The 24187-nt window shown below is 33.8% G+C and overlaps 1 protein-coding gene across 1 annotated transcript; it reads left to right on the top strand.

Moving 5' to 3' along the window:
- Window positions 1-286: 286 nt before the first annotated feature.
- On the top strand, window positions 287-14597 carry LOC106108920. The gene is made up of 3 exons (XM_013290274.1): window positions 287-392; window positions 7623-7796; window positions 10668-14597. The coding sequence occupies exons 2-3, from the start codon at window positions 7642-7644 to the stop codon at window positions 13402-13404; spliced, it is 2892 nt and encodes a 963-aa protein (XP_013145728.1). The 5' UTR covers window positions 287-392; window positions 7623-7641; the 3' UTR covers window positions 13405-14597.
- The last annotated feature ends 9590 nt before the right edge of the window (window positions 14598-24187 follow it).

Genomic DNA, 24187 nt, shown 5'->3' with positions numbered 1-24187 from the left:
ATTAGGACAAACAAGTACGTCAGTGGCCACAACTCTGAGTGCACCATTAGGACTAACGAGTACCTTAGTAGCCACGACTCTTAGTGCGACATTAGGACATACAATCAGGCTTCATAATATCTGAGTGTGAAATTAAACCAAACAGTTTAATTGTTCCTTTCGTCCTGATAAGATATAGCCAGGACTTGAACATATCTATGGCATACCTTTGCTCTAGTCCAAGCTTCGATGACGTGACGTGTGAAGGTGCGTTAAGAAAACACAAGGAAGTGGACCAGGGTACCGTTAGACCGTCCGGCTCATCAGTGCACTCGCGCGCGCGTTACAAGTAACTCGTGTACAATCGGTCTCCGGTCCGGACCGTAGTGCGAACAACGGCTCTTTAGTTAACGGTAAGTTTTACGTTACGTGTATGCTAAGGAAATTCCTATGTTTTTTTCACGTACCAACATTTTATAACTTCATTTCTATACAAGATACAAAGTTAGTAGCCTATGTTTTCTTCCATACTATGCTCTAGGCCAAATTTCATCGAATTCAGCAGTTTAGGCCACAAATTCTAACTAACGTCCATCTAAACTATCGTATTCATAATATTAGTAGTAAACGGCAGCCGATGTAGTATTTATATTAAACAAGTAAATGAGTGTTATTTTTAATTTAATGGAAAAATGACGTTCAAAAGCGGTATATCGCTTAACTTATATTGTCAACTGAAATTGTCAAGCTGAAATTTTATTAAAACATCAAGAACTTCAAAACATATTAAGTTATTTCTACATAGTAGTAACTGTAATGACGACAGTTTAAAGATTAAATTGTATTCCCACTGTCATGACATGAACATGTTACCGTAAAATCATGTTAACTTGTGAGTGAATTATTTACAATTTGTCTTGGTAAATCAAAAACCGGCGGTATTAATGATTAACCGGTGACATATATTGTTTATGTGTAAATAACGTATAGCGTTATTGAGTCAGCCCTAAGTTTTTGCGGAGAAAGTGACCCTAATTTCTAGAAGTACCGTCAAGGGTGCGGGAGGTTTGTTGTGTATCGGACATTGCTGTTGCCACTTTCACCGGTTGTTATTGTTTGTCCATGTTAGCACTGACATATTACACTTTGTATGTAGGTTTTTCGGCCGAAATACATAACAATTTAACGGTTATATTACTATCTTACTACTTACTAATGTTATAAATGCAAAAGTTTAGATGCATAGATGTTTGTTAGAGTTTGTAGCCTAAACGGCTGTATAGATATCAATAATATTGGACATGATGTAGAGGTTAGTCTGAAAGAATTGATAAGCTACTTACTTTTGTTTTTTTTTATAATTCCAAGCAGACGGAGTCGCCGGCGAAAGCCAGTCAAGAAACACTAGTGTAGAAAATAAGATTTTAAAGACGATGAAATAAATTTCATCCAGTTTTAATGTTCGGTTAAAGATTACGATGTTTTTCAAGTTTAATATTACAATAGCTTTTATTCGACAAAGCGTGTAATGAAAATTAACAGAATATTTAGTACCTGTTCTTAAATTTAACCAAACTATCACACAACTGTTATGCGAGTGTCGATTGTTTCACTGTTTAGTTGCACAACTAAAAGACGAGTAGTGTATCTTCTTATAAGCTCATAGGAATAAAAGCGAGACTCACTAGTTAGTTGTGCGATAATTTAGTCAAATGTGTGCGCACGTTTTTAAGGAACTAACTGTCGCTGCGAGGATTTTGAGAATATAAATAAATTACGAATTTATTATTCAAAAATGTATGTATCTAGGACAGAATAGAAATGGTTTAAGTCACTCTTTGAAAGCCTGAGTATATAACAATGTTTTAAATGCGTTATTAAAAACGTTATAAATAATATTAAATCTTTTATTTCTGAAACAAAACAAATGAATTACGGCTTTCTTACGTTAAATTAATATTCACATTTCTCTCTTTCTTTCACAAAAATTAGATAGAGATAACAATAGTTTAATATCGGTGGCGATCACAAGACTAGGTGACTTGCTGATGTTACTTGAGAATGTTTTACAAGTGCGAACTCACGGTTAAACATATCAAATACAATTGGCACGAATTCCTTGTCCGTTTTACATTCCACGCGTTGCTTTCACCGATTTTATAAAGGCGCAGGGATTTTTAAAATAATCAAAAAGTCGTTACGTTTTGAGACGCTATTTAAATTTTTTGTAGGTCGTCATTTAAATTGTTGACATTAACATTATGTAATACATAGAATCTTTACGTTGTATAATCTGTGGTTATTCCGGGTTAAGTTACAACAGCTTTTAACAATGTTACTTAAAGTTCATAAGACAAACTAAAGTTTCCAATTTCATATATCTTCACGTCAAATTTTGATCAATCGTAGGGGAATGATTCTATTTTACTAATCTATTTAATTGACCGTTATTCTGAGGCATTTAATTTATTTCGACTACGATCCTTTTGTTGGTCTGTCACCAAAACGTTTAAAGCTTGTTCCAAATACCAGAACAATTCGATGGACAACGGTACTATAATGAGTGTGGTGCGACACACTTACTGCCTCTATACTTATGTTACCCTGGTAGTTATCACAAATTAATCCATATTAAATGTAAATAAAGAGAAATAAAATTACGATATCACTAGTACATAAAATCGTTAAAATGTATCAAAATGTATATGAATACATGAGAAACACGTGACTACTTAGATGTTAAATCCATACATTTTTGAATTTCCCATCAGCGATATTGCTAGTACATTGTATAGAGTTGCTATTGAAAGGCCTACTGCAGAAATCTAAGTTAAGATATTTAAGAGTATATGAATAGTCCTTAGTATAGATTTAGTCTAAGACATCTACTGTATTAAAATAACAATTATAACTACTATAAAAGCAGCAGACTATGACATCAAAATTTTTAAAATTCAATCACAATTGGCACATTCCACTTAGTAATTTCTACTCCTGTATATTTATGCGAGCCTGGTACTTCGGTACCTACCATGGTGCAAGTCAACATAACAAGGAAACGCAATACCATGTCAAGCATAATTATGTAGAAGTGAAGTGTTCCGCAATATGTAGGCTTATTTACAATAACTTAGTACTATTATGTACTCAGGTATGCTGGTAATTGTTTGAGGAATCCTTTATTTTCTTCCTATTCACAAGTTGTTAAGTAAAATGTTTTTTAACTTTACAAAAACGGGTACATTTAAAAGACAAATGGAATATTCAGACATTTTAACAAATAGATTATTCATAAATGTTAAGCCATCAATAGCTACTCAGAAGCTCGAACCTACTCTAAATCCCGCTATACACGCTCGATTTTATCTGCCAGTTTAATCTGAACAATTCGATCGTTCAGCAAAATCTAATATAACTGGAGACTGTCCAGTTTCAGTTTTACCTTCTTCTTCTGTAGCTCTACAGCCCTTTGTGGGCCTTGGCTTGGTCCAGAATTTTTTTCCATTTCGGCCTATCTCTGGCCACGGTCCTCCAGTTCGCTATGCCAACGGTTTTCACATCTCTTCAGTTTTACTTACAGGAGTTAAATCTATCTCAATGATCGAATTGTTCAGATAACTAGTTATTTTGTATTCTATGTGAAATTGTATCACGATTCATTTATCGCAACGTGAGTAAACGTTTGTAGTAAGGCTTAACAATTATAAGTCACCCTGTAGGTAAATTATAGTGCGTGCTAATATTGCATGTGACACTTGGAGCGTGGAAATGACATAAAGTGGAAAGTGTTTCCGGTACAACACTAGTGTTGTGGCCCGTGTCCCGTGCTATCATTAAATGTTACCAAGTTGTCATAAGTCGAGTGTGACAGTAATGATTGAATAAGTTACAAATCGATGTATGCCAATTTAGTTACAAAATATTAATTAGTGTGGTGCCCGCTATCGTTTAAATTTTTCTAAGCTCTATGCATAAAATAAGCTTTAATCACACACTAGTCAAGTTTAATTGTAATTTTACTTTTTAATTTAATTTATTGATTTTAAACTGGGCTAGAAAGAGTGATAAAAACTGTGATATACGAGTAGAAATAAGATACATGTAATTTTAGATTTAGCAACACTGTAAACTTTTTTGAAAATAAAAACACCCGCAGGTCCCTTAGCGATATATGTCAGGGGAGCGACGAGAGCGGCAAAAGCCACCATAAAAAAAGCTCTATGCAATGTTAACTGACGCTCTTACGATCAAATACTGAATGGTACAATTACGCTTCTTACGTGCAGTTTCGGTATGGCCTTATTATATCCTGTGACATATTTAAATGCCGTTTTAGTGTTCATTATTATTTATTTCATAGCATCTACTTTAGTGCAGCTATTTATTACAATGTAAAGTGATTTGCTACTTAATTAATGCTATTAAATGATAATAACAATTTGAATTAGGGACCTTACCTGCCATGACATTGTGTAAATTCTATACAGAAGTAGGTTACCATTTATTTTACTTTTCTATAAAATAATTGTAAATGCTTAACCTATTCGCTGCTACTAATTTGCTCATCGAATTTAAGAGTAACATACACATATAGTACGTGATTTAGTTCCCCATTTAGATTTGCCAGCTTAATTCTAATTCTATAGTAAGGTAAAAGCATCAATAAATAATCGCTGCGGACCCGTTGTAAAAGGAGCGCAGATGACGAACTAGAAATGAGAACGCATTCCGATACTCGTCTGCAGTTATACGATTAACATAATGGTCGCGCTCCACTGACGGCGTTGACTCATAAGCGATAGCGATTCGATGTAGAGATTACTACTCGTGCTAAATAACATGACAGGAGAATAATGACGTAGACAAAATACTCGATTAGAGTAATATATCGATATTTATCCATACCTCTATACTAATGTTATAAAGAGGTAAGATTTCTATTTTTGTACGTATTAAAAAAACTCAAAATACTTGGCCGAATTTAAAAATTCTTTCACCATTAGAAAGCTACGTTATCAGTGAGTAACATAGCCTATATATTTTGGGCCAATTAAGGCGGCCAATAATACCAGTAAGTAAATAAATAAAATAATGTTTAATCTAGTTTTATCATACCAGTAGTTGGTACACTAGCATGCAAACTACTGGTATGCCAGTAGCTGGAATGCCATAGATAGGTATACGGTATGGGATAAAATCTACTTTAATATTCGTGGAACGCAGGTTTTATATCCGAGTGTGCATACCGGTTTCTTAAGGGTAGTACGTTGACTCAGCATTCTAGCGTCTAGTTTATTTATTTTAGTATAGAAAGCAAAGTATTCTTGAGCGAAGTAACCTCCATTATGATAAAGTATTACTTGACTGCTGTATTTACAATTGTTTATTGTTAACTAAGAGATTCGATTCTAAGTTATCTTGAATAACGTTTTATAACAATACAAGGAAAGGTTTTTAAATTAGAGGGTCCATCACGAACATTTGCGTGTCAGTTTCGAGATAGTATTAGTAAGGTTGTCGACAAAATTCGTATTCGATTTGTGCAGCCCTACCGCGCATAAAATACCAACAAAAGGGTCTCATGTATATTCGTCATACGCACTCTAAAACATATAATAAATCGGATAACAAATACATGCAAAGGAAGTATCTTCAGCTTACATACTAATATTAAGTTTTCCTATGCAAATTTTTCATACTTTAGTATTGTACAGAGGAGGAAAGATTTATATTTTTTTTAATTCTTCCACCATTAAAAAGCTATGGGAGCTCTAAGTAACTTAGACTAAATATTATAATTTCTTCTAATTAAACGCGGATAAAGTAGCAAGCAACAGCTAGTATAGAATATGAACAAATCTATGTTAATATTCTCATAAACATCCGAAAGCCACACCAAAAATTTTAATACAGCTGTTTAAAAACACCAGTGGCATACATCCTCCTTTCTGTAACGGGCCGAGTCCAAAAAGCCTGTTTTAGTTAAAGAGGTCAGTTATGGCTATAATGACCGCCAGTGGGTCATGGCCGCGGAGTCATTGAACTTTGACGGGTCTTGACTGTAAAAGTCGGATACTATAAATTAATTTTTATAAACATTTTAATGTACATTAATTCTATAAAACTAAGAGAATAATTTAATTATACTCAAACATTTCATACATATCTGTAAATCTATACTTCTTTACTAATAACATAAAGAGGAAAGATTTGTATTTTTGTATGTATTGAAATATCTCATAAACTATTGGGCCGATTTTATAAATTCTTTCACCGTTAGAAAGGTAATTTATCTGTGAATAACATAAGCATTTATTAACTTCACGCGAGCGAAGTCGCCAGCAACACCTAGTTTGACTTTTTTAAATACCGAAAATTAGAAAATAACGTGAAATGTAAGTTTCTGTTTAATTTTGTTTTCATTAAATTTTCTTTGTCTATTATTTTATTGTATTAACTTTAAATCAATAACACAAAAGATGTATTCCACATGATTCATTATTTCATGCTAAGAATATTTAAAATCTTAGGCACAAAGTATTCAAAATAATTCCTTGTGGCTTTGCTTCATACTTTGTGGTTTTATTCAACAAAGGATTGGGAATTTTAACCCCTTTGTGTGACTATCGAGCGTATTTGCTTTGTGAACCTGTATGTCTCATGTCGTTATTTTTCCGTATCTCCAATGAGTTTCAAAATCAAAATGTTTTTACTTGAATATTTAAAATCACACTAATGTATGGTGGATGGATGTTTGTTAAAGTTTGTTGCCTAAACTGCTAAATGGATTTCGATGAAATTTGATGCAGATGTAGAGGACTGTCTGGAAGAACACATTAGCTACACTTTTTTTTTGTATTCCACGCAGATGAAGTCGGGGGCGAAACTTAAAAATAAATTTAAGCAACATCAATTTTTTTTATTACTCGATATATGTTAATTGAAAATTTATTTAAAAAAAACAGTATTTTTAAGTAGGCAGGTGTCATAAACATGTTTTAAAAGTGTCACCGAAATACCGTTAATACAGGTTGTTCTTAAATTATAAACTTAAAGAATTAATTAACTAGATAAATAAGCTATATTTATTTAACGTTATAGTAAACAGTATGATCACTTTATTTTCACATTATTTTCTGACTTTTATAACCTTTGACTTTTGACTTTGACCTTTGAACTATCGCACAACTGTTTAGTTTAAATTGATTCCTATAAGCTTGTATGGAGGTGCGCACACAACTCGATTTTTAGTTGTGCAAATAATCGGTTGAATGAACTGCGAAACAATCGACAATCGCACACTTGTGCGATACTTTAATCAAAGGTGTGCGCCCGTTCTAAACCTCTTACAACTGTATTTTCATTGTTAAATGATAACGTCAAACTTTTAACGAAACCTGTATCGTGGTAGAAATCATTTTAAAATTGCAATTCTAATTATCATCATCTTCCTACTTATACTACTTCCGTAGGGTCGTCGACAGGTTTTTGTCCTCCATATCATAGGTCATCTCAGTCATCAGTCCCTTCTTGATCATGTTTCCTTTCACGCAATCTACACTCATAATTAACGTCCACCCAATACATGCGATTCATCCCTCCTGTTTGCAATTCTAATATGTGTATTTTTCTTTTTTTTTCAGGTAGTCCGCGAATATCATCATGACGCGTCACAAACGTGCTAACACGAAGTGGACATTAGTTATAGTTTTATTTGTTTTGTGTCAAACGGTTCTTTCGCGACCTCAAAATGATACATCAGTGCTAAGTTCTACTCAACCCAGTGCTGGAGACGGTTCATCAGAAAATCCTATAAGGTATAATTTTAGGAGTAATTTTAATATAAGTACATTTGTATCTCCATTAGCTATAAGTTTTAGTAATCCTAATTTAGATGTTAACTTAAGAAACCAAAAAATATCTAATGTTAATGAATACATTTCACACTTAAAGAACTCTAGTATATTTCAAATATTCAATGAGACTAAAAATACATCACACAGACGTAGTCGGTTAATAAGAGGCAATAATATAAATGAATTTCAAAATTACCGAAATAACAAAACAAACGGCGAAGGTAGGGCATACACTTCAATATCTAAATTAAAGTTTAGCGAACAAAACGTATTAAAAGGCGATAGTTTTATCGAAAAAAATAAACCTGTAATTAGAAAAGTTATTACTAAATGGACAGATCAAACAAAATATGAAGATTTAAAATTTGATAAAGAAAACAGTGAATCAGGTGATGGTAAAATAGTTGATAATTCAAAAGACAGCGACTATTATACCAGTAATGAAAATAATAGTGAAATTAGTGGCTTATCAAAAGATAATCATCCGAAACTAACAAAGAAAGTATACTATAAACCTAGACCGCAATATTCAGAACACCCAATAAATCCTACTGTGCAATACACGGACTACAATCCATACAGTCATACTAGACCTTATATATTTACTACCCCATCGCCAACGCCTATAATCACCAACGTAGGTTATCCTCCACCTTGGCCCCAGCAAAATTATCAAGTTATGCAACCGGTATCAACAACACAAAGACCTACTAGAGTAACGAACCCCATAAAAGACCATTATAATTATCAGAGTCATGTTAATAATTATCCTCAATATCCAGCCAATAATTACGAGGTCACAACTTTCCAACCAACTTCTGCCTATACAGACAGAATTATAATACGACCGGAGGAATACAGTGCTTCACCGGACGAATGCCCTACTATTTATTTAACACTGAACAATACCTTCCAAGGACAAGCTAAAGAAGCTTGTCCAGATCTAAATATCGCAGTAAATACAAACGTTGTCAATAAAAACAATGTCATAGAATCCGAGGAAGATACAGAAACATCATTCGCTGATGTTTTTGGTATACCTTCGATGGATGATTCAGAATCAGGTGATAGTAATAATGACTACAATGAATCCGCGGAAAGCGATGAAAATACAGATAGTGCTTCTATAGAAGGAACAGCATTAACTAATTATAATGCAAACGCACAAGAATCAGCAGAACCTGGTAACTTTGCCTCTCCTAGTTCCGCATTATCTACAATCACAAAACCTGGACGTCCGAGTGATAATGACGATGACGTATTTGGATTTTCGTCTATTGTAGACTTCTTTAGACCAGCTTTAAGTGCGTTTAATTGGTTAGCGACGATCAGTCCTTTAGGATTTGGTATAATTTCTTTTATTTTAACACCGATAGCAATATTGTTTGCAGGATTTTCAGGACTTGCAGCATTATTTGCTCCCTTATCGTTGACGTATGCTAGAGAGGCTCCTAAGTTACAAATACAACCGCCACATTGGTATGGCGATAATAGTTATATGTCAGTAAAAGATTTAACTATGCCTAATAAAAGATGGTATTCTTCACATGGGACAGATAAAGAGTCGAACGATAAAAGCGACACGTCAATTAAGCCAACATTATTTTATAGAATGAAAGAATGGATGAGAAATTTAACTGCTAAATTAAGAAATAATAAAAGAAGTTTTACTGTAAATAGTCGTAAAAATAAACGAAGGAAACGGGAAGTTTGGACATCAACTGTTAAATAGAACTTAACACATACGATAAAAAAATACAAATGTTAACAATGTAAGGATTAAATTTTGATGAACAGATCATAAACTGCATAGGTACGGTTTTCACGTAACTTTCTGCCACGCACAGCCGTGTTGTAGAATGGTCGGTCCTCGGTGGTATTTCCAATCCTCTACGACTTAGGGTCCTATAAGAAGCGAGCATATCGCATATCGCATATCGTTATTCGGTTTTAGTTGATATGTACTACACATAAAGTTTTTATAAAGTAGATTGTTATTGACTTTAGTAGTTGCAGTACGTATTTTTTTATTAAATAATGAAAATATTTTACGAGTTAGTCAAAAATACCATTTTGCTTACTTTGGTCAGCCTTGTTAACACTATTATCTTATTTACAAGCAGACTTCTCGGATGAATTTATTACTTACAGGTACACTACAATAATATTCGTCTATTTATCTACTTTAATTATGTTTTTTTTATGATATATGCGTACTTTTAATGTAAACATAATTATTTTTAAGTATTACAGTATTATCTTTAATATTACTAATTTATTTATTTATTGCTTTGTAAAATAAGTATTTATGCCTATTTAAGATTTAGTTGTAATTGCTCCTTAAATTTTAAAACTTTTTTTTAATAAACATTTTTTTATTATTTAAGTGTTATTTGTTTTATTTATTTAATGACATTTATACCAAATACGTAGTCCTGAAATTTATCATAAATTGCAACGCCAAACCTAATAGTATAAATATGACTACACGATTTAAATTAAGATTGAAGACGATAAGCAACATGTGTTAGCGGATCACTTGATGTTAAGCGACAACTACTGGACTTAAAACTGCGACAAGAGTAAAGAATTTAAGGTAAGTAAGGAAAAGATAGGAGAAAGATAAACGTAACACGAGGAATGATTGATTTGTAGGTTGTCATAATCCCCAGGGAAACACTGAATTAGAAAATATTCAAGCCTCATTTAAATTCATTACAGCTAAATAATATTTTTGTCACTATAGTATCATCCTTCTTTACTGACTTTCATGTTCTCGTGAGCAAAAGACGTACTACTGATCATAATAAAGTTTTTTTTTCTAATTTCCAGAAACGAAAATGTCGAGGATGCAAAGCCAAAAGATCCCTCGCCGCACCGCTCTGAATCTTCTAGTACACCAAGAGAAGAGAAGAAGAATAAGCCACCAATTATTGGAAATTCAATCCAAACGGTTGCAGGTCAATTGCTTCACAAAACTGCAAACGAAACTATCGAAAACCCGATTGTAATAGATACAAGAATACCTCCCAAGCTAAAAAGTCAGCTGAAACATCGCATAAAGACAAGAAACGATGACGGCGATGAACCAATTGAAAATTTTCACACTGGTATAGCGGTTCCTGTAACTATGGAAGAATTAGAATCTGAAAATACAGTTACAGACGTAGTAAGTGAATCATCTACTCCAAACGAAGGAATATCAACGTGGATTCTTTTAAACAACCCATCAAACAAAGAAAATCCATCATCTACAACAGAACCAACGAAAATTGAAGATCAACCTAAAAAACAAAAGCCTGCAAACACTAAGAACAAGAATAAAAGACCACAAAATAATAAAGTCCCAAAAAGACCAATCATCGGTAGTACAAATAAATCTGATCTAATCGCCGGTGGTTCCGCTATAAATGAAAATGTGTATAACAAAATAAAGGACACTGTTTTATCGAACGTACAAAAGAACAAAAACACTGTTCAACGTACAACAACCACTACTACGCAATTAACTACGACAGATACACCAACAACCAAAAGGGAAGCTACTAAAGCACCAAGTTCAGCGGTATCTGTAGCTAAAGTAACATCCAAACCTGCAAAAAAGAAGAACAAGAATAAGGTAAAAGTGAGCACTTCTGCTCCCGAAGTTAGCGAATCAGCTTTATTACCCATGGAAGCTAAAGAGCAGGAAATAGAAATCGAAGTAAGTACACCTGTAACAACAACTAAAAAACCTAAACGGTCATCTACTAGAAAGAAAAGTAAGACAAAGAAAAGGAAAACAACTAAACCTAAGACCGACAGCACCACTGCTGTTACAACTGAGTTGAAAACTGCAAATAAAACAAAATCGACAAAACAACCGAAACCTGCCACAAACGGACCAATCACATCACAAATCTACAATTATTTTTCAAGGGAAGTAATGCCCAGTGTGGGTGTAGGCGTCATTGGATTAGCCAGTTTAGTAGGAATTGCTAGTTACTTCTTGTATCCGTTTGCGTCTCCGGTAAGACGAACTTTCGAAGTAGATAAGAAGGACGACATTTACAAGCACAATGCCGAGGAATATGGAAGTGAGGGCAATGGTCAAGCAGAAGAAGAAATGTTAGGAACTGTGCTTGCAGGAATGCCATCACATGCAAAGCACAAAATCATAAATCCATATGCTGCTCAAACTCCATCTATAAATCGGTATCAAGTTAAAAAGGATCAAGATATTAGGTATCGTCATGTCCAACAACCGGCAAATTATGACCCACACTATAAAGCACAACAACATTATGCTCAACAAAAAACTGGTATCGCTCATGGCGCCGTATATCCCGAATCATTACATTACAATCACCCGCATTTCGAAACACGGCACGCTTACACAACTGAACACAAATATGACAAAGCTTCAACGTCCTATACTCCTTATCCTGCAGTAGAACCTATTTATGCAGCTCCACATACAGGCTCAGGAATTTCGTCGTACGGCAGTGACACAGGCAACGCTGTAGTCTACGGTGTTAAACCTTCTGCAGAATCTGATTTCAAGCCGGTTTATCCGTTCGATGGACAGTTTTACAGCGATACAACTAATCCACCTGCTACATATGCACCAACATCAATGTTTTTAGGTTCTAATAATGAGGAGGAGGATGCATCGGATAAATATGATAACTCAAATTCTAACAGTGGCATGGCAGATAATAAATTTGTCGTGGGCAATGTTCCTAAAGAACTAAGTGAGGAGTCAGATACGCCAGCTGTTGTTCCAGAACACGGGCCTAGAAGTATAAGAAGGCGTCGTCATTTACGTAAGCGTAGAAGTCTTTCACAATCTATTGACGACTTGCTCAAAGCTGCAAAAGATAATAGAGATGTTTTCTTGAGCAATGAAATAGACGAAATTCCTAATATCCCAGGGAAATATTCCAGCATGTACGAAATGCCAGCGGAAAGTATCAACGTACCAAAAACTTCGGAAGGTGATAATGTTCTGGCAGTTTATGCAGTGTCTATGGATCCCGCTAAAGACCCATCTCTATCCGAAACTACTACAATGAAAAGTATTGTAATTGAAAGTGTTTCAACTATACCCTTAGATCAAACCAAGCAAGATATAACAACAATAGAAACAGAAGGTGCAAAAGAATTGGATGTTACAACAAAGACGTTTAAAGTATTCGAAGTGTTCACTAATAACCCTTTAACAACCGACAAGAGTAGCCCTTTAATAATCGAAGACGCAGAAAAAACTGACACTACTCAGGTAAGAAATTCGAATACAGAAACTACAACAGAATTAAAATCAGAAACCACTTCAACCATGCCTCCTACTCCTTCACCTGTTACTGAACCTAAAATACCAGTCACGTCACCAACACCCGATAGTCCAGAAGTTATAACTTACCCACCGTTAAATCAAGATGGCGGATTTTTCGGTTTCCTAAAACGTTTAGTGGAATTCAAATACAGACTTGGATTAAGTATATTGCAAACGACGTCTGATTCTCTTAACAGATATTTACGCACGATGGAAGACACAGTGAAGAATGCAGCGAATGCGTCGCATCATTAATTTATTACTAGGTAATTTATCAGATACTCAGAATTTCGACTGTTTTATATTAATTTCTTTCTACATTTTACATTAATATTCAATAAAAACCCAAACGAATTAGATCAAGGTTAATCGAAGCTTTTATGGATCGAGGGAACTTGACTTTTTAGGTGTTCTACTGACGTGTTTTTATAACGACATTCGTACGTGTATCGAAATCAAAATGAATTTAACAAAGATGTTTAAGACATTTTTTCACCAGTACTTTCTTTGAAAGGATAATAAGCTCCATCTGTTATAAAATAAACTATATAGTGTCTAAAAATAAAGTATAAACTTAAGCATTATTTAATGAGATTATTGGCAATTAATTTAAATGCAATTACCCCTAATTATATCGACATGTTTTGAGGATATGTCAATAGATAGCGTTAGTGAGACCAACAAGTGAAGTGTCAACTATGCCATTCTTTTAAATCTCTTTGGTATTTAAAAATCAAAATGTAGACCTTTTAAATTGTGTATTTTCGCAAAACCGAGAAATTATAAGACTTGAATTTATCTTAAGTATACTATTCCTTGCTTTATTTTCTATTGTATTGTATTAGTATTAACCTTATGCATTTAGATTACAAGTAAAGGACTATTACGAGCACTTTTTACTATTTACTAAGAATGTAACAAAAATTTTTGTAAGTGTAGTTTGTCACTTGTCGTTATATTTTTAGAATAAACATCACTAATTAAATAGAAACATACCTAATTAACTTTTCAACGTGTTAATATGGTTTGATGTGACTGTATGAAAATTACTTCAAACGAAGCCTTTTTTTTAACTGTCGACGAAAGACACTCATTTCTTATTCTGTAGAAAAATATGTAAAAAAATATCGAAAATTTTAGTACCAATACTATTGGAAAATCCTCAACTATTTTCGTTAAAAGACATGTTTATAAAACTAGACGATAGATGGCACTGTTCAATATTGTTAAATTGTTAACTCTCCAAATTTTTTTTAGAAAATCTAAATGGATGTTATATATTTTGAGAATGTTATCCTCGATGTTTTTAAATTAATTAATTGAGGAAAGCCTTCTGAATTTATATTGTGATATAATCGATGTATTTAACACGAAAATATTTTAGGGTGAGTTGCACCATATCGCCGGTTACGGTTAAAGTTAAAATTATCTGTAACGGTAATATTTGGAATAACCTTAAAATTTACTAAGGGTGAGTTACATTAACTAACTATAAACCTTAACCAGCACATTCCCGATGGTTACGTCTGCGGATGTTCATGATATTCGCTACACCAGCTTTACGCTGGTCAAAATGACGTCATATTTGACACTAATCATAACCGCCCGATTTTGGGCGGTTATAGTTAGCGTTACGGTTAGTGTCAGTTCGGTAGTGTCAACTGTCACAAGCTCTTATCTTCAAAAGTACAAATAATGGAAAAAGTAATGGAAAAAGAAAATCTCTACTATAATCCTATACGTAATCCAGAAGAATAAAGTCTTGCGTGCTCGGAAATAATGGATTTCCAAGATGGAACTCGAAATTTGGCCAAACATTCAGTTTGGACAAATTTCGAGTGTCTAAGGCCATAGCAACAGCGCTTGTCCCTTTTCTCTTATTTAAAAAAAGGTCCTCCATAAAAGGACAATTTATAATATGCATTGACAGGACAATTTATAATATGGAAAATAAATAAGATGCATTTATATTTGTATAATTTTATTGCTTCATTTTTGGCGCTACATATTTGAGTAGTAAAGTAAATACAGTTTCAATAATGGCCCAAACTAATTTATTTTCACAAGAGTGCCATTTTCTCCATCTCCGTGGGCAAAAAGTTTATGTCACTATAAAATACCATGCGTATGAATACATAAATGTAATCGGCGAAACATGAATTTCCAAACATTTTAATTTACGTAAATGTCATTCTTGACACTTTAGTGACATTCAGGTTTAAATGTTTCTATTGTAAAAACGAAAAATACATAAAACCTCTGTGAGAATATGTTTTTGCACTTGTAACCCTATTATAACTTTTACGATAACCGGCGATTTGATGCAACTCACCCTTAATGTTACAAGTTTTTAAACGAATTAAACTTTTAAGGCTAAGATAGGTTAAAATCGAATTTAAAAATGTAAGCTAGTATTTTATACTTTTGTATGTAAATATTGAAATAAATAATTAAAAAAAAACTTTGTTTTATTTAAGTAATGTACTGATATGTTGAAAAAAAGAAGATTAAAAATAAATTCATACGAATTAATTTGTAAAATCTAAAAGAGTGACATCTATAGGTAGCATTGAAAAGGTATATCATGTACACTTTTGAATTTCTCATTCAATCTAGTTTAAACCATTAACAATAGATGGCAGTTAACTTGATTGTACCTATCAATGAAAAAACTTTGGGAAAACGAAAATAAACCACATATTATAATAACCATAAATTTTTAAAAGTATAATCTTATTGCCTTTTTTTATTGTGTTGTAGAAGCAATTTTTAATACTACGGTAATAAGTTATAGTTTATTTTTGTTCTACAGATGTAAATTATATCTTTAATTAAAATTCCAACAAGAATTATGAAATGTTTCGCTGTTCAAATTGTTTTCGTAACGTTTGACCGTATTTTGTTTTCATATAAAGTGTTTTGGGTAAACACAACAGGAGACAAGTTGGGTCGAGGGTTAACTTCGTATAAAAATAATAACCCTTCAGTGAAATGGTCGGGATGTGACACAAAGCGTCTCACTATGGGGGTCAAAATGTCCCTTGTCTCAACTTTGTTTCCATTAGGGGTTAAGGAGTTAATAGCATTTAGTTACACATAAAATAATTTGCGAGAACATGTTGGAGTGAATTTGATTCTGTAAAGGATTTTTTAAGATTTATCTAGTTCCTTAGCTCTGGTAAACGCACACTCAAAGTCTTTAGAAATGTACACTCAGCGACATGTTTCGTCGTCAAAAACTGTGATAAAAGTAACTGGCTGTATCAGTGTTACTGACTGTTAACAAATACGAAACTCAATGAGGTTAATTCTGGAAAAAAAAAGGACGAATTTCATGTAGTTACGTTTATTGGTACTTAACTTAACGATCAAGAATCTAAGACTTCTTGTCGAGTTGTTTTCGATTCTTGATCGTTATCATCCATCGATTGTTATTGAATGTTCATTTATAACTTTTTGCACGAACAAATACGGCCAGGGTAAAGACAATGAACACACAATACGCTACCAATTTGCGTAACGTAAACATAAAGCCCCGTTTCGGCCTTTCGTATTCAAATGAACTTCGCTGAGTGTACATCGAACAATGCTATTTAATTTATTCTTAACATACACACTATTTTATAAAAAAAAATAGCCTATAGAAAAAACAATAATTAAAAATTGAGCCCCCTGGCGGACACAATCGACAACATTTTATCACATCTCACAAGCTATAGATAGACATATTACAAAATTTAATATTATATTTTTAAGTATACAAATAACAATTTCATGGTAACTATTTACTTTGTAGTCTTCTGCTGTAGAAATATTAAAAATGGCAAAGCGTAATTAAAGTAGAAAAAAGGAATAAAAAACAATTCTACATTTCTACGAATGTCTTTGTACGGGGCAACCGGTGAGGTACGGATATTTGTATATTTATTTACTTGAGTGGTGTAACAAAATGTAACATTACATTATTAAGTGAACGTTCCTATATGAGACACACATTTAACTAAACTATGGCAAAACTGTTGTGCGATTGTCGATTGTTTCACAGCCGATTCAACTGTTTAGTTGCACAACTAAAAATCGAGTAGTGTGATCAAAGCGAGACTAAACAGTTGTGCTCTAGTTAAGTTTTAGTTGCCACAGACTCTTAAGGACTCTTTCATGATTTCTCTGTTGAGGTTATCTACCTTTGATCGTGCTACAGAGGGTCACAGTGCATTTGGAGTTCCCGGAAACTTCGTATTTTTGTAAATGCCTACCGTATTTCAGTATGTTAAATCTTGTATAGAAATTATTATGTCTAATAGCACGATATCTTCCCAAGATCCTCCGTAATTAAAGAATAATCTATAGATGTTATACAAGCAATCTGGTAGTAATTTATTAGAAATATAAACAAAGTGTAACTTAATTTATATCTAAGATGGCTACCGCTGGATAGAAAATTAAGAAATTTATCGAAGGACAGATTAGAAGTTCGGTCGCAATGGAGATTAATTATTTTACATCCAAATTGATTTTAAACTAAATTTACCTCGTCTTGAAATTGTTTAATCGTTAGACTTTAACAAATAGTTTTAAATGAAATTGCTTTTAAATTACTTATAATAATTGGATATTGTGAAAATAACTCTTTAGTAATTTTTTAAGAATTGCTAAAATTGTAAATGCCAAAAATTGAGTATATGAGGTACAAAATGAAGATTGTAATTTTCTATAGTGGTTTAACAATCATCACCATCATCACCAGCTCACTATACCTCCCCACTGAGGAGCTCGCAGCTTACCCTAAGGGGTGACTAGGCCATAGTTAACTACGCTGGCCAAGTACGGATTGGTTGACTTCACTCATATCTTTGAATTTCTTCGCCGATATGTACAGATTGCATCACGATGTTTTCCTTCACCGTAAGAACGTCGACATTCGAAAATGGAAAAACATAATACATGTAGATTACAAGTCAAGTGCGCCACTGAGCCACAAACGTTCTTAAAAAAGACGCTATCATTTAAAAATGTTACATGTTTATAAAAAAGTTAATGAAAATATTCTATCAATATTTTTTTTTATAAAACATATTGTAGGGAGTTTTAAATCACCCTCGGATCAAATCGGCTCCGGCCATCGATCATTAAAAGCTTTCCAACGTTATTAATTTTTACGTAGAAAAATATGAAAAGAGCCTTTGAACTTTTTAAATATGTTTTTAACACAGGCGTATTAAGTATCAATAAAGTAGCTAATAGTTTGATTTAAAATAAATTAATTGGGATCTAGCATAGACTTTGAACCTAGATGTCGCTGGTTACTTCGTCGACTTAAGAGAAGTATTTAAAAACATATATTTGTATTTTTTGTCAACTTACAAGTAAAAGGATATTAATATGACTATAACTAGTGTAATTAAATTAAAGCCACTGATCCCGTCAGGATGGCAGGCTATTTCTGTCTGAATGACATTGACAGCTGTCAAATAGAGGCAGGACGAAGTTCTAGTGTTGTCCAGTTTTCTTTTAACACAAGTTATTCAAAGAAATGTTTCTTCATAAGTAATGTTAACTACTACAATTTTTTTTCAAAGCTGTACTTGTCGATGTTCTTGGCCAATACGATATTAGTTATTAAGGAGGTAAAATGTAAATCACGAAGGACTATCTTAGTTCTTTCTAATATAATTGTTAGCTTTTTAACTATTTTGATGTATTCTGTGTTCTTGAAGGTTATTTAGTCTATGCTATAAGTCAATACCATTGTTCATAATTTGAATTAACGATATAAGCTTTGTAATTGTGATCCAAGAAATTATTTAAATATTTATGTCATGGTTTTAAAATGACGTAATTCTGCGTGTTATGTTAATAATCGGATAGTAGTCGGATGTCAAAAATAAGGGTGTTGCATTAGCTCGACGACACGACGGCCATATTGGTAAGGTTATTTTGTGCAAATTGGAAGAAAACATAAGAGGTAAAGAAGACTATATTTTATTAAAGCATAACATGGTTGTGACGTCCACATAATAGATACGAAAGTTTGGAAGGATGGATGATAGAGTTTGTAGCCTGAACTGACGATCGGACCACGATAAGATTTGGCATGGATGTATAGGATAGTTTTTTCTTTTTTTTTAATATTACTAGATTCTTGTTAATTTACTAATATTTCCTTTAACCACTCCACAACTAAGCTCTAGGATTATGCTAGGATATGGTTCACGATAATAGTCGACCGCAAGATTGGCATTCCGTATTCCACGCCATTAAGCGGATGGAGTTGCGGGCGAAAGCTAGTGCATAAAATGATTGAAAAAAGGTATGCTTTACAAAGTTTAAATCAACAACATCCACTTACTTTAAGTGAAAAGCATGTATTGATAATGTCGTGAAAACTGGCAAGAACTTCATTCGTATTCCACTCAGTGAGTAGAGAAGTTGCAAACTTTGTGAATGTTTTAACACTAAGAAAGTCAAAGTCAAGTTAAGTTGCTGATGTTAGTTTGAATATATTAAGTTGCGATGCATACTGCCTTGGCTGTTATTGACCGTCGTCGTTTTATACACAAAAGAAAAATTTAATTCGATGTGTTGACCTATAATTTTTCGATTAGGTAGACATATAACCAACCAATAATGAGCTTACTAGCATTCCTTTTAATGCCTTTATCTATGTCGCAAAGACAAACCATTGGCTATATTTAATTTTTTTAATGTATTTACAAGAAACATTTAAAGACAATTAAAATACATTAGACAATAATTATCTATACTATTATAATAAAGCGTAAACACACACTTCTTTGTTGCCTAAGATTTCACCAATTACAGTATATCTTTTAATAATTATTTTTTGATAAAAAGCCCTACACTTACGTGACGCTTTAGGCTATATATTTTCACGCCATTAAACTTTGTGGGAAATATTTTGGATAAACACCCTAATTTGGGAAAGAGACCATAAGTTGCTGCCAACATCAAGATAGAAAGATTGCTATGGCTTGTCATGTCATTTTGACATTTGCTATTGATAATTTGACAAATGTAAATAATAAAATAATATTTTCATAATTCCATGCGGATGAAGCCGCGCGGGAACGGCTAGTAAATAATATTTTTAAAACGAAATTTGAATACCTTATTTAAGTTTTTCAACTTTAGTATTGTAATTCAAATTGATTGTAGAAACGAAAACAGGTTTTGTTTGAAGTAAACTTTAAAATTAGTTTAGGACAGTTCTTTAACTCGGATTGTTGTAGTTGGAATAGTTTCATCAAGTCTAGGAAGTTGGATTGGATTAAAGGTAAAATTTTATTTTCCTTTGCTTATTTTAATTATCATACATATGACCTAAAGCCTAATGTACTAATGTTCTATACAAAACAAACCAAAACAATAAATTTTATCTTTTATTCTAATTTGAATACTCTTTTACCGGAGAAAATAGTTTACTTATGGAAAAATAAGTAATTTTTGTTAATGCGAAACTAACTATCGCCCGCGAATTCAATTGCGTTGATTAAAAATCCAAAAGTTATTTTCTCCAGACTATCCTCTTATTCTATGCAAATTTAGGCTTCAATCTCTGCAACATCCATCCATTTAAACATTTGCATTTATAATGTTAGTAAGATTAAAATAGGTATATTCTAGTAAATGAGTGATGTCTAATGTTTTTAGCTTCGTTATCTGCGATAGACAAAGTTTCAGGCGATGCGGTTGCTTTGCATCCAGAAAGTTTGGAAACGAGCGATTTAAAACGATTAAAGGTCTGACCTGATTAACGATTTTAATGTTAACAGTTTTCGTTGCGAAACTATTAGGCAAAGTTACTATTTTTAAGTACCTTCTATTCCAATAATAATTACAAGAACGGCGCACAACTAAACTACGGCACAGCTGTTTTGCGATTGTCAATTGTTTCGCAGCCAGTTTAAATGTTTAGTTGCACATTTAAAAATCGAGTAGTGTGCATTTCCATATTGGCTCATAGGAATCAAAGCAAGACTAAACAGTTATGCGATAGTTCAATCAAAGGTGTGCGCGCGCTCTTAAGGTACAGAGGGATGAAAGAAAATGAATGGAATTGAGAAAGATAATATGCGTAAAAAGTGAGTTAATTTAGATATGACAGGATAGATGAATGTAGGAGTAATGCATACTTTGCCCTACGTAGGGACAAGGGCAGGTCGATGAATACATAAGGGCAAATATAAGAACAGTATAAAAATGCAAACGCTTCGAAAATGTTATTTAAACTTGGGTCATAACTTTCATTCCAATTTACCGACGAGTAAAGTTTTAATGATTTTCCGTCAGTTTGCTGTTGAAGTATTGTCAGTTACGTTGGATGTTTAATTACTATAGATTGACAATTCGTTTGACCAGATGGACATAGATCAGACTAAATTGTGATAGCTCCCTAGCGCCCTCTTAAGCAATGTCTAACAGTCACGAGATCTTTTTACTGCATAGTTATAGTATGTGGTCAGATGAGGGAGACGATAATAATGAAATTTTTAGCAAAACATGTCACGTATGGTTATTATTATCTTCAAAATATAATAGGTTATACTAGTTTCTGTTAATTTGTACATATTATCGTGAAGTCAGTATTTTCTGTAATTAGCTGATAATAGGGACCAGTACGAAAGGTTCATCAAGAAGCGAACTTTTATCATCTTGGTGTTCCTGCCGCTGTTTTGCCCCCTTTTTCTATAAAATAACTTAGCAAATCTTGACTTTAATAAATTGTTTCTTGTAATGTTGCTATGCACCTGTTGGCTAATTAACCGATTTTATGTACATTTGTTTTCTATTTTCCTTTGTAATTGTGTAATTAAATGTTGTGTACTCTTAAATAAATAAAATTATAAATACAAATATTTTATTGGTAACAATAAATTACATGTCATAATGTACATGACGACACTATAGAGAGCTTTCTGGATAAGCAAGGACTTGAGTTTATTTTTCTATGACGCGAGGCTGGTAAGCGCTGTAACAAGGTCGACATTTTTTTTTTTTTTTTTGTGACTGATTTGTCACTGTTTGCCTTGAAGAGGCATTTACAGATTCACCGGGCTTGAGGTGGCCCAGCGCAGATGGCGCTTAGCCTAAACCTCTTTTATGAGTAACTAGGCTCGAGGGCTCCCTCAGGAGCCTCGGCTCGGGCCGTTACTTCGTTATTATTACCGGATTGGGAGGCCACCGAGCTCTTAGATCGCTTCGGTGGTCGCTCCATGGAGTGACTAAGCACAAGGGTCCCCGAGAGGGGACCTCGGCTTGGGCTGTCACTCAATACGCGTTTAGCATTCCGATTCAAGGGCGCCCGAGAGGGCCGAACCTCGACTTGATCGGTTGCTGCTATCTGATCATTATTATAATTATTAATACATCTAACATTACTACCACTTCGGAAAGCGTTAGCGCTGGGAGAAGAAGTGGCGGAAGAAACTCCAGCAACGCTTCTATCATTGATAGGAGAGAACCTGCCTGCTATGAGGCCGTATCGCGGGAATGATTGCCGTAGTCGACAGCGACTACGGCGTTTTGTCTGTCGTAGTTGTTTAATCCTAGCCTGAGCGATTGTTGTTTCATCGTCTTGAAAGTCAAGAACGTGCCTAGGTCTGCGATGATCACGTCGAAATTTACCGAGCGCGATTGGGTTGTAGGTGGCGGCACCTACAACTAACGAATTAGGATGACCGACGGCAGAGTCAAAATAACGACGCGACGCCTGCTTCAGGTGTTGGGCTATGGTGGGTAAGTCCAAGTCGATGTGAAGATCACTATTGCGCATGTACCAAGGGGCCCCCGTGGCTCTGCGCATGAATCTATTTTGAATCACCTGAAGTCGGTGTATTTGTTTCGGCGAGATGTGCGCGAATACCGGGCTAGCATACGTCATGACGGGACGCACTACAGATTTATAGAGTGTCACCTTATTACGAAGGGACATTTTGCTCTTTTTATTAATTAACGCGGAAAGACGACCTAGGATGAAAGCCGCGCGGTTCCTGACCCGGGTGACGTGTGCGGAGAAGTTGAGTTTTGTGTCAAGGGTAACACCTAAGTATTTAACTTGGTCTTCCCAGGGTATTGGGCTGTCCAAAAGGTTAACAGATGTGAGACGAGGTTCTTTGCTGCGTGAAAAGTATAGAGCCGCGCTTTTGGTAGGATTGATTTCTATCCGCCATTTCCTAAACCAGGCACCAAGGGTGTTAAGGTCGACAGGCGATTGAAGACGGCGGGCCCTATGACTTGTGTGGATTTCTCTGTCTTGGCCAGTTGGTGCGTCACTGGAGCCAGCTTGTTCACAGGAACTATTTAGCGAATAATTAACATTTGTAATACAATTTAATCTTTAATTTTTGGATTTCATTGGAATTGTCTGCCTTAAAAAAACATAGTAAAAAGTGGTGTATTTTAAATTATTATAATAACTCAATCGTGATGTTTTTTTACTAGTTACGCTTGTTACCAGTAATGTTGAGTTATTTGAAAATGTAGACAATTTTGCGATCGAACATCGAACGTCAAAATCTCTTTAAAACTCTACCAAAGTGTTAGCTAAAATGGAATCGGCTTCCGTGGTTGTTAGTTGTTGCGAAAGTTCTACATCTGCAGTAAAGCCGCAGCGACTCCTACTTTCCGAAGTTAGACGTTAAGGCCAAAATAAAACGTGAAATCTAATTTAAATCGCTCTTTTTGGTGATATAGAAACGGTGTTATATATATCGTTAATGTCTTGTAAAGTTAAATAGAAAAGAGAAATTAAAACAATGTAAACAGTTTTTACTATAGATACAAATGTGAAAAACGTATCATGTATCAATTTATAGGACTATAACTTGAGTCACTGACCTTTTATAGAGTTGATTAGAGAAATATGAATGAAGGTCAAGTAACGGACTTAAACAAAAACATTCTGAAATGAAATTCGTAACTCACACAGAGTTTGCATACTTGATTAGTGTGGATTTCTATCCAGCTGATTTCCTAAAATTTGCATTTATTTTTTTACTTTATTAAGATATATTTTTTC

The sequence above is a fragment of the Papilio polytes genome, unplaced genomic scaffold, assembly GCF_000836215.1.
Source record: "Papilio polytes unplaced genomic scaffold, Ppol_1.0 DF821400.1, whole genome shotgun sequence".
In the NCBI taxonomy this organism is placed as follows: domain Eukaryota; kingdom Metazoa; phylum Arthropoda; class Insecta; order Lepidoptera; family Papilionidae; genus Papilio; species Papilio polytes.
This window is presented reverse-complemented; position numbering and strand designations above follow the sequence as displayed.

Excerpts from the sequence above, each read along its gene's own strand:
- LOC106108920 (XM_013290274.1), top strand. The coding sequence starts at position 7,642 with ATGACGCGTCACAAACGTGCTAACACGAAGTGGACATTAGTTATAGTT. Across the intron at positions 7,797-10,667 it reads TCATCAGAAAATCCTATAAG|AAACGAAAATGTCGAGGATG; the intron begins GTATAATTTTAG and ends TCTAATTTCCAG.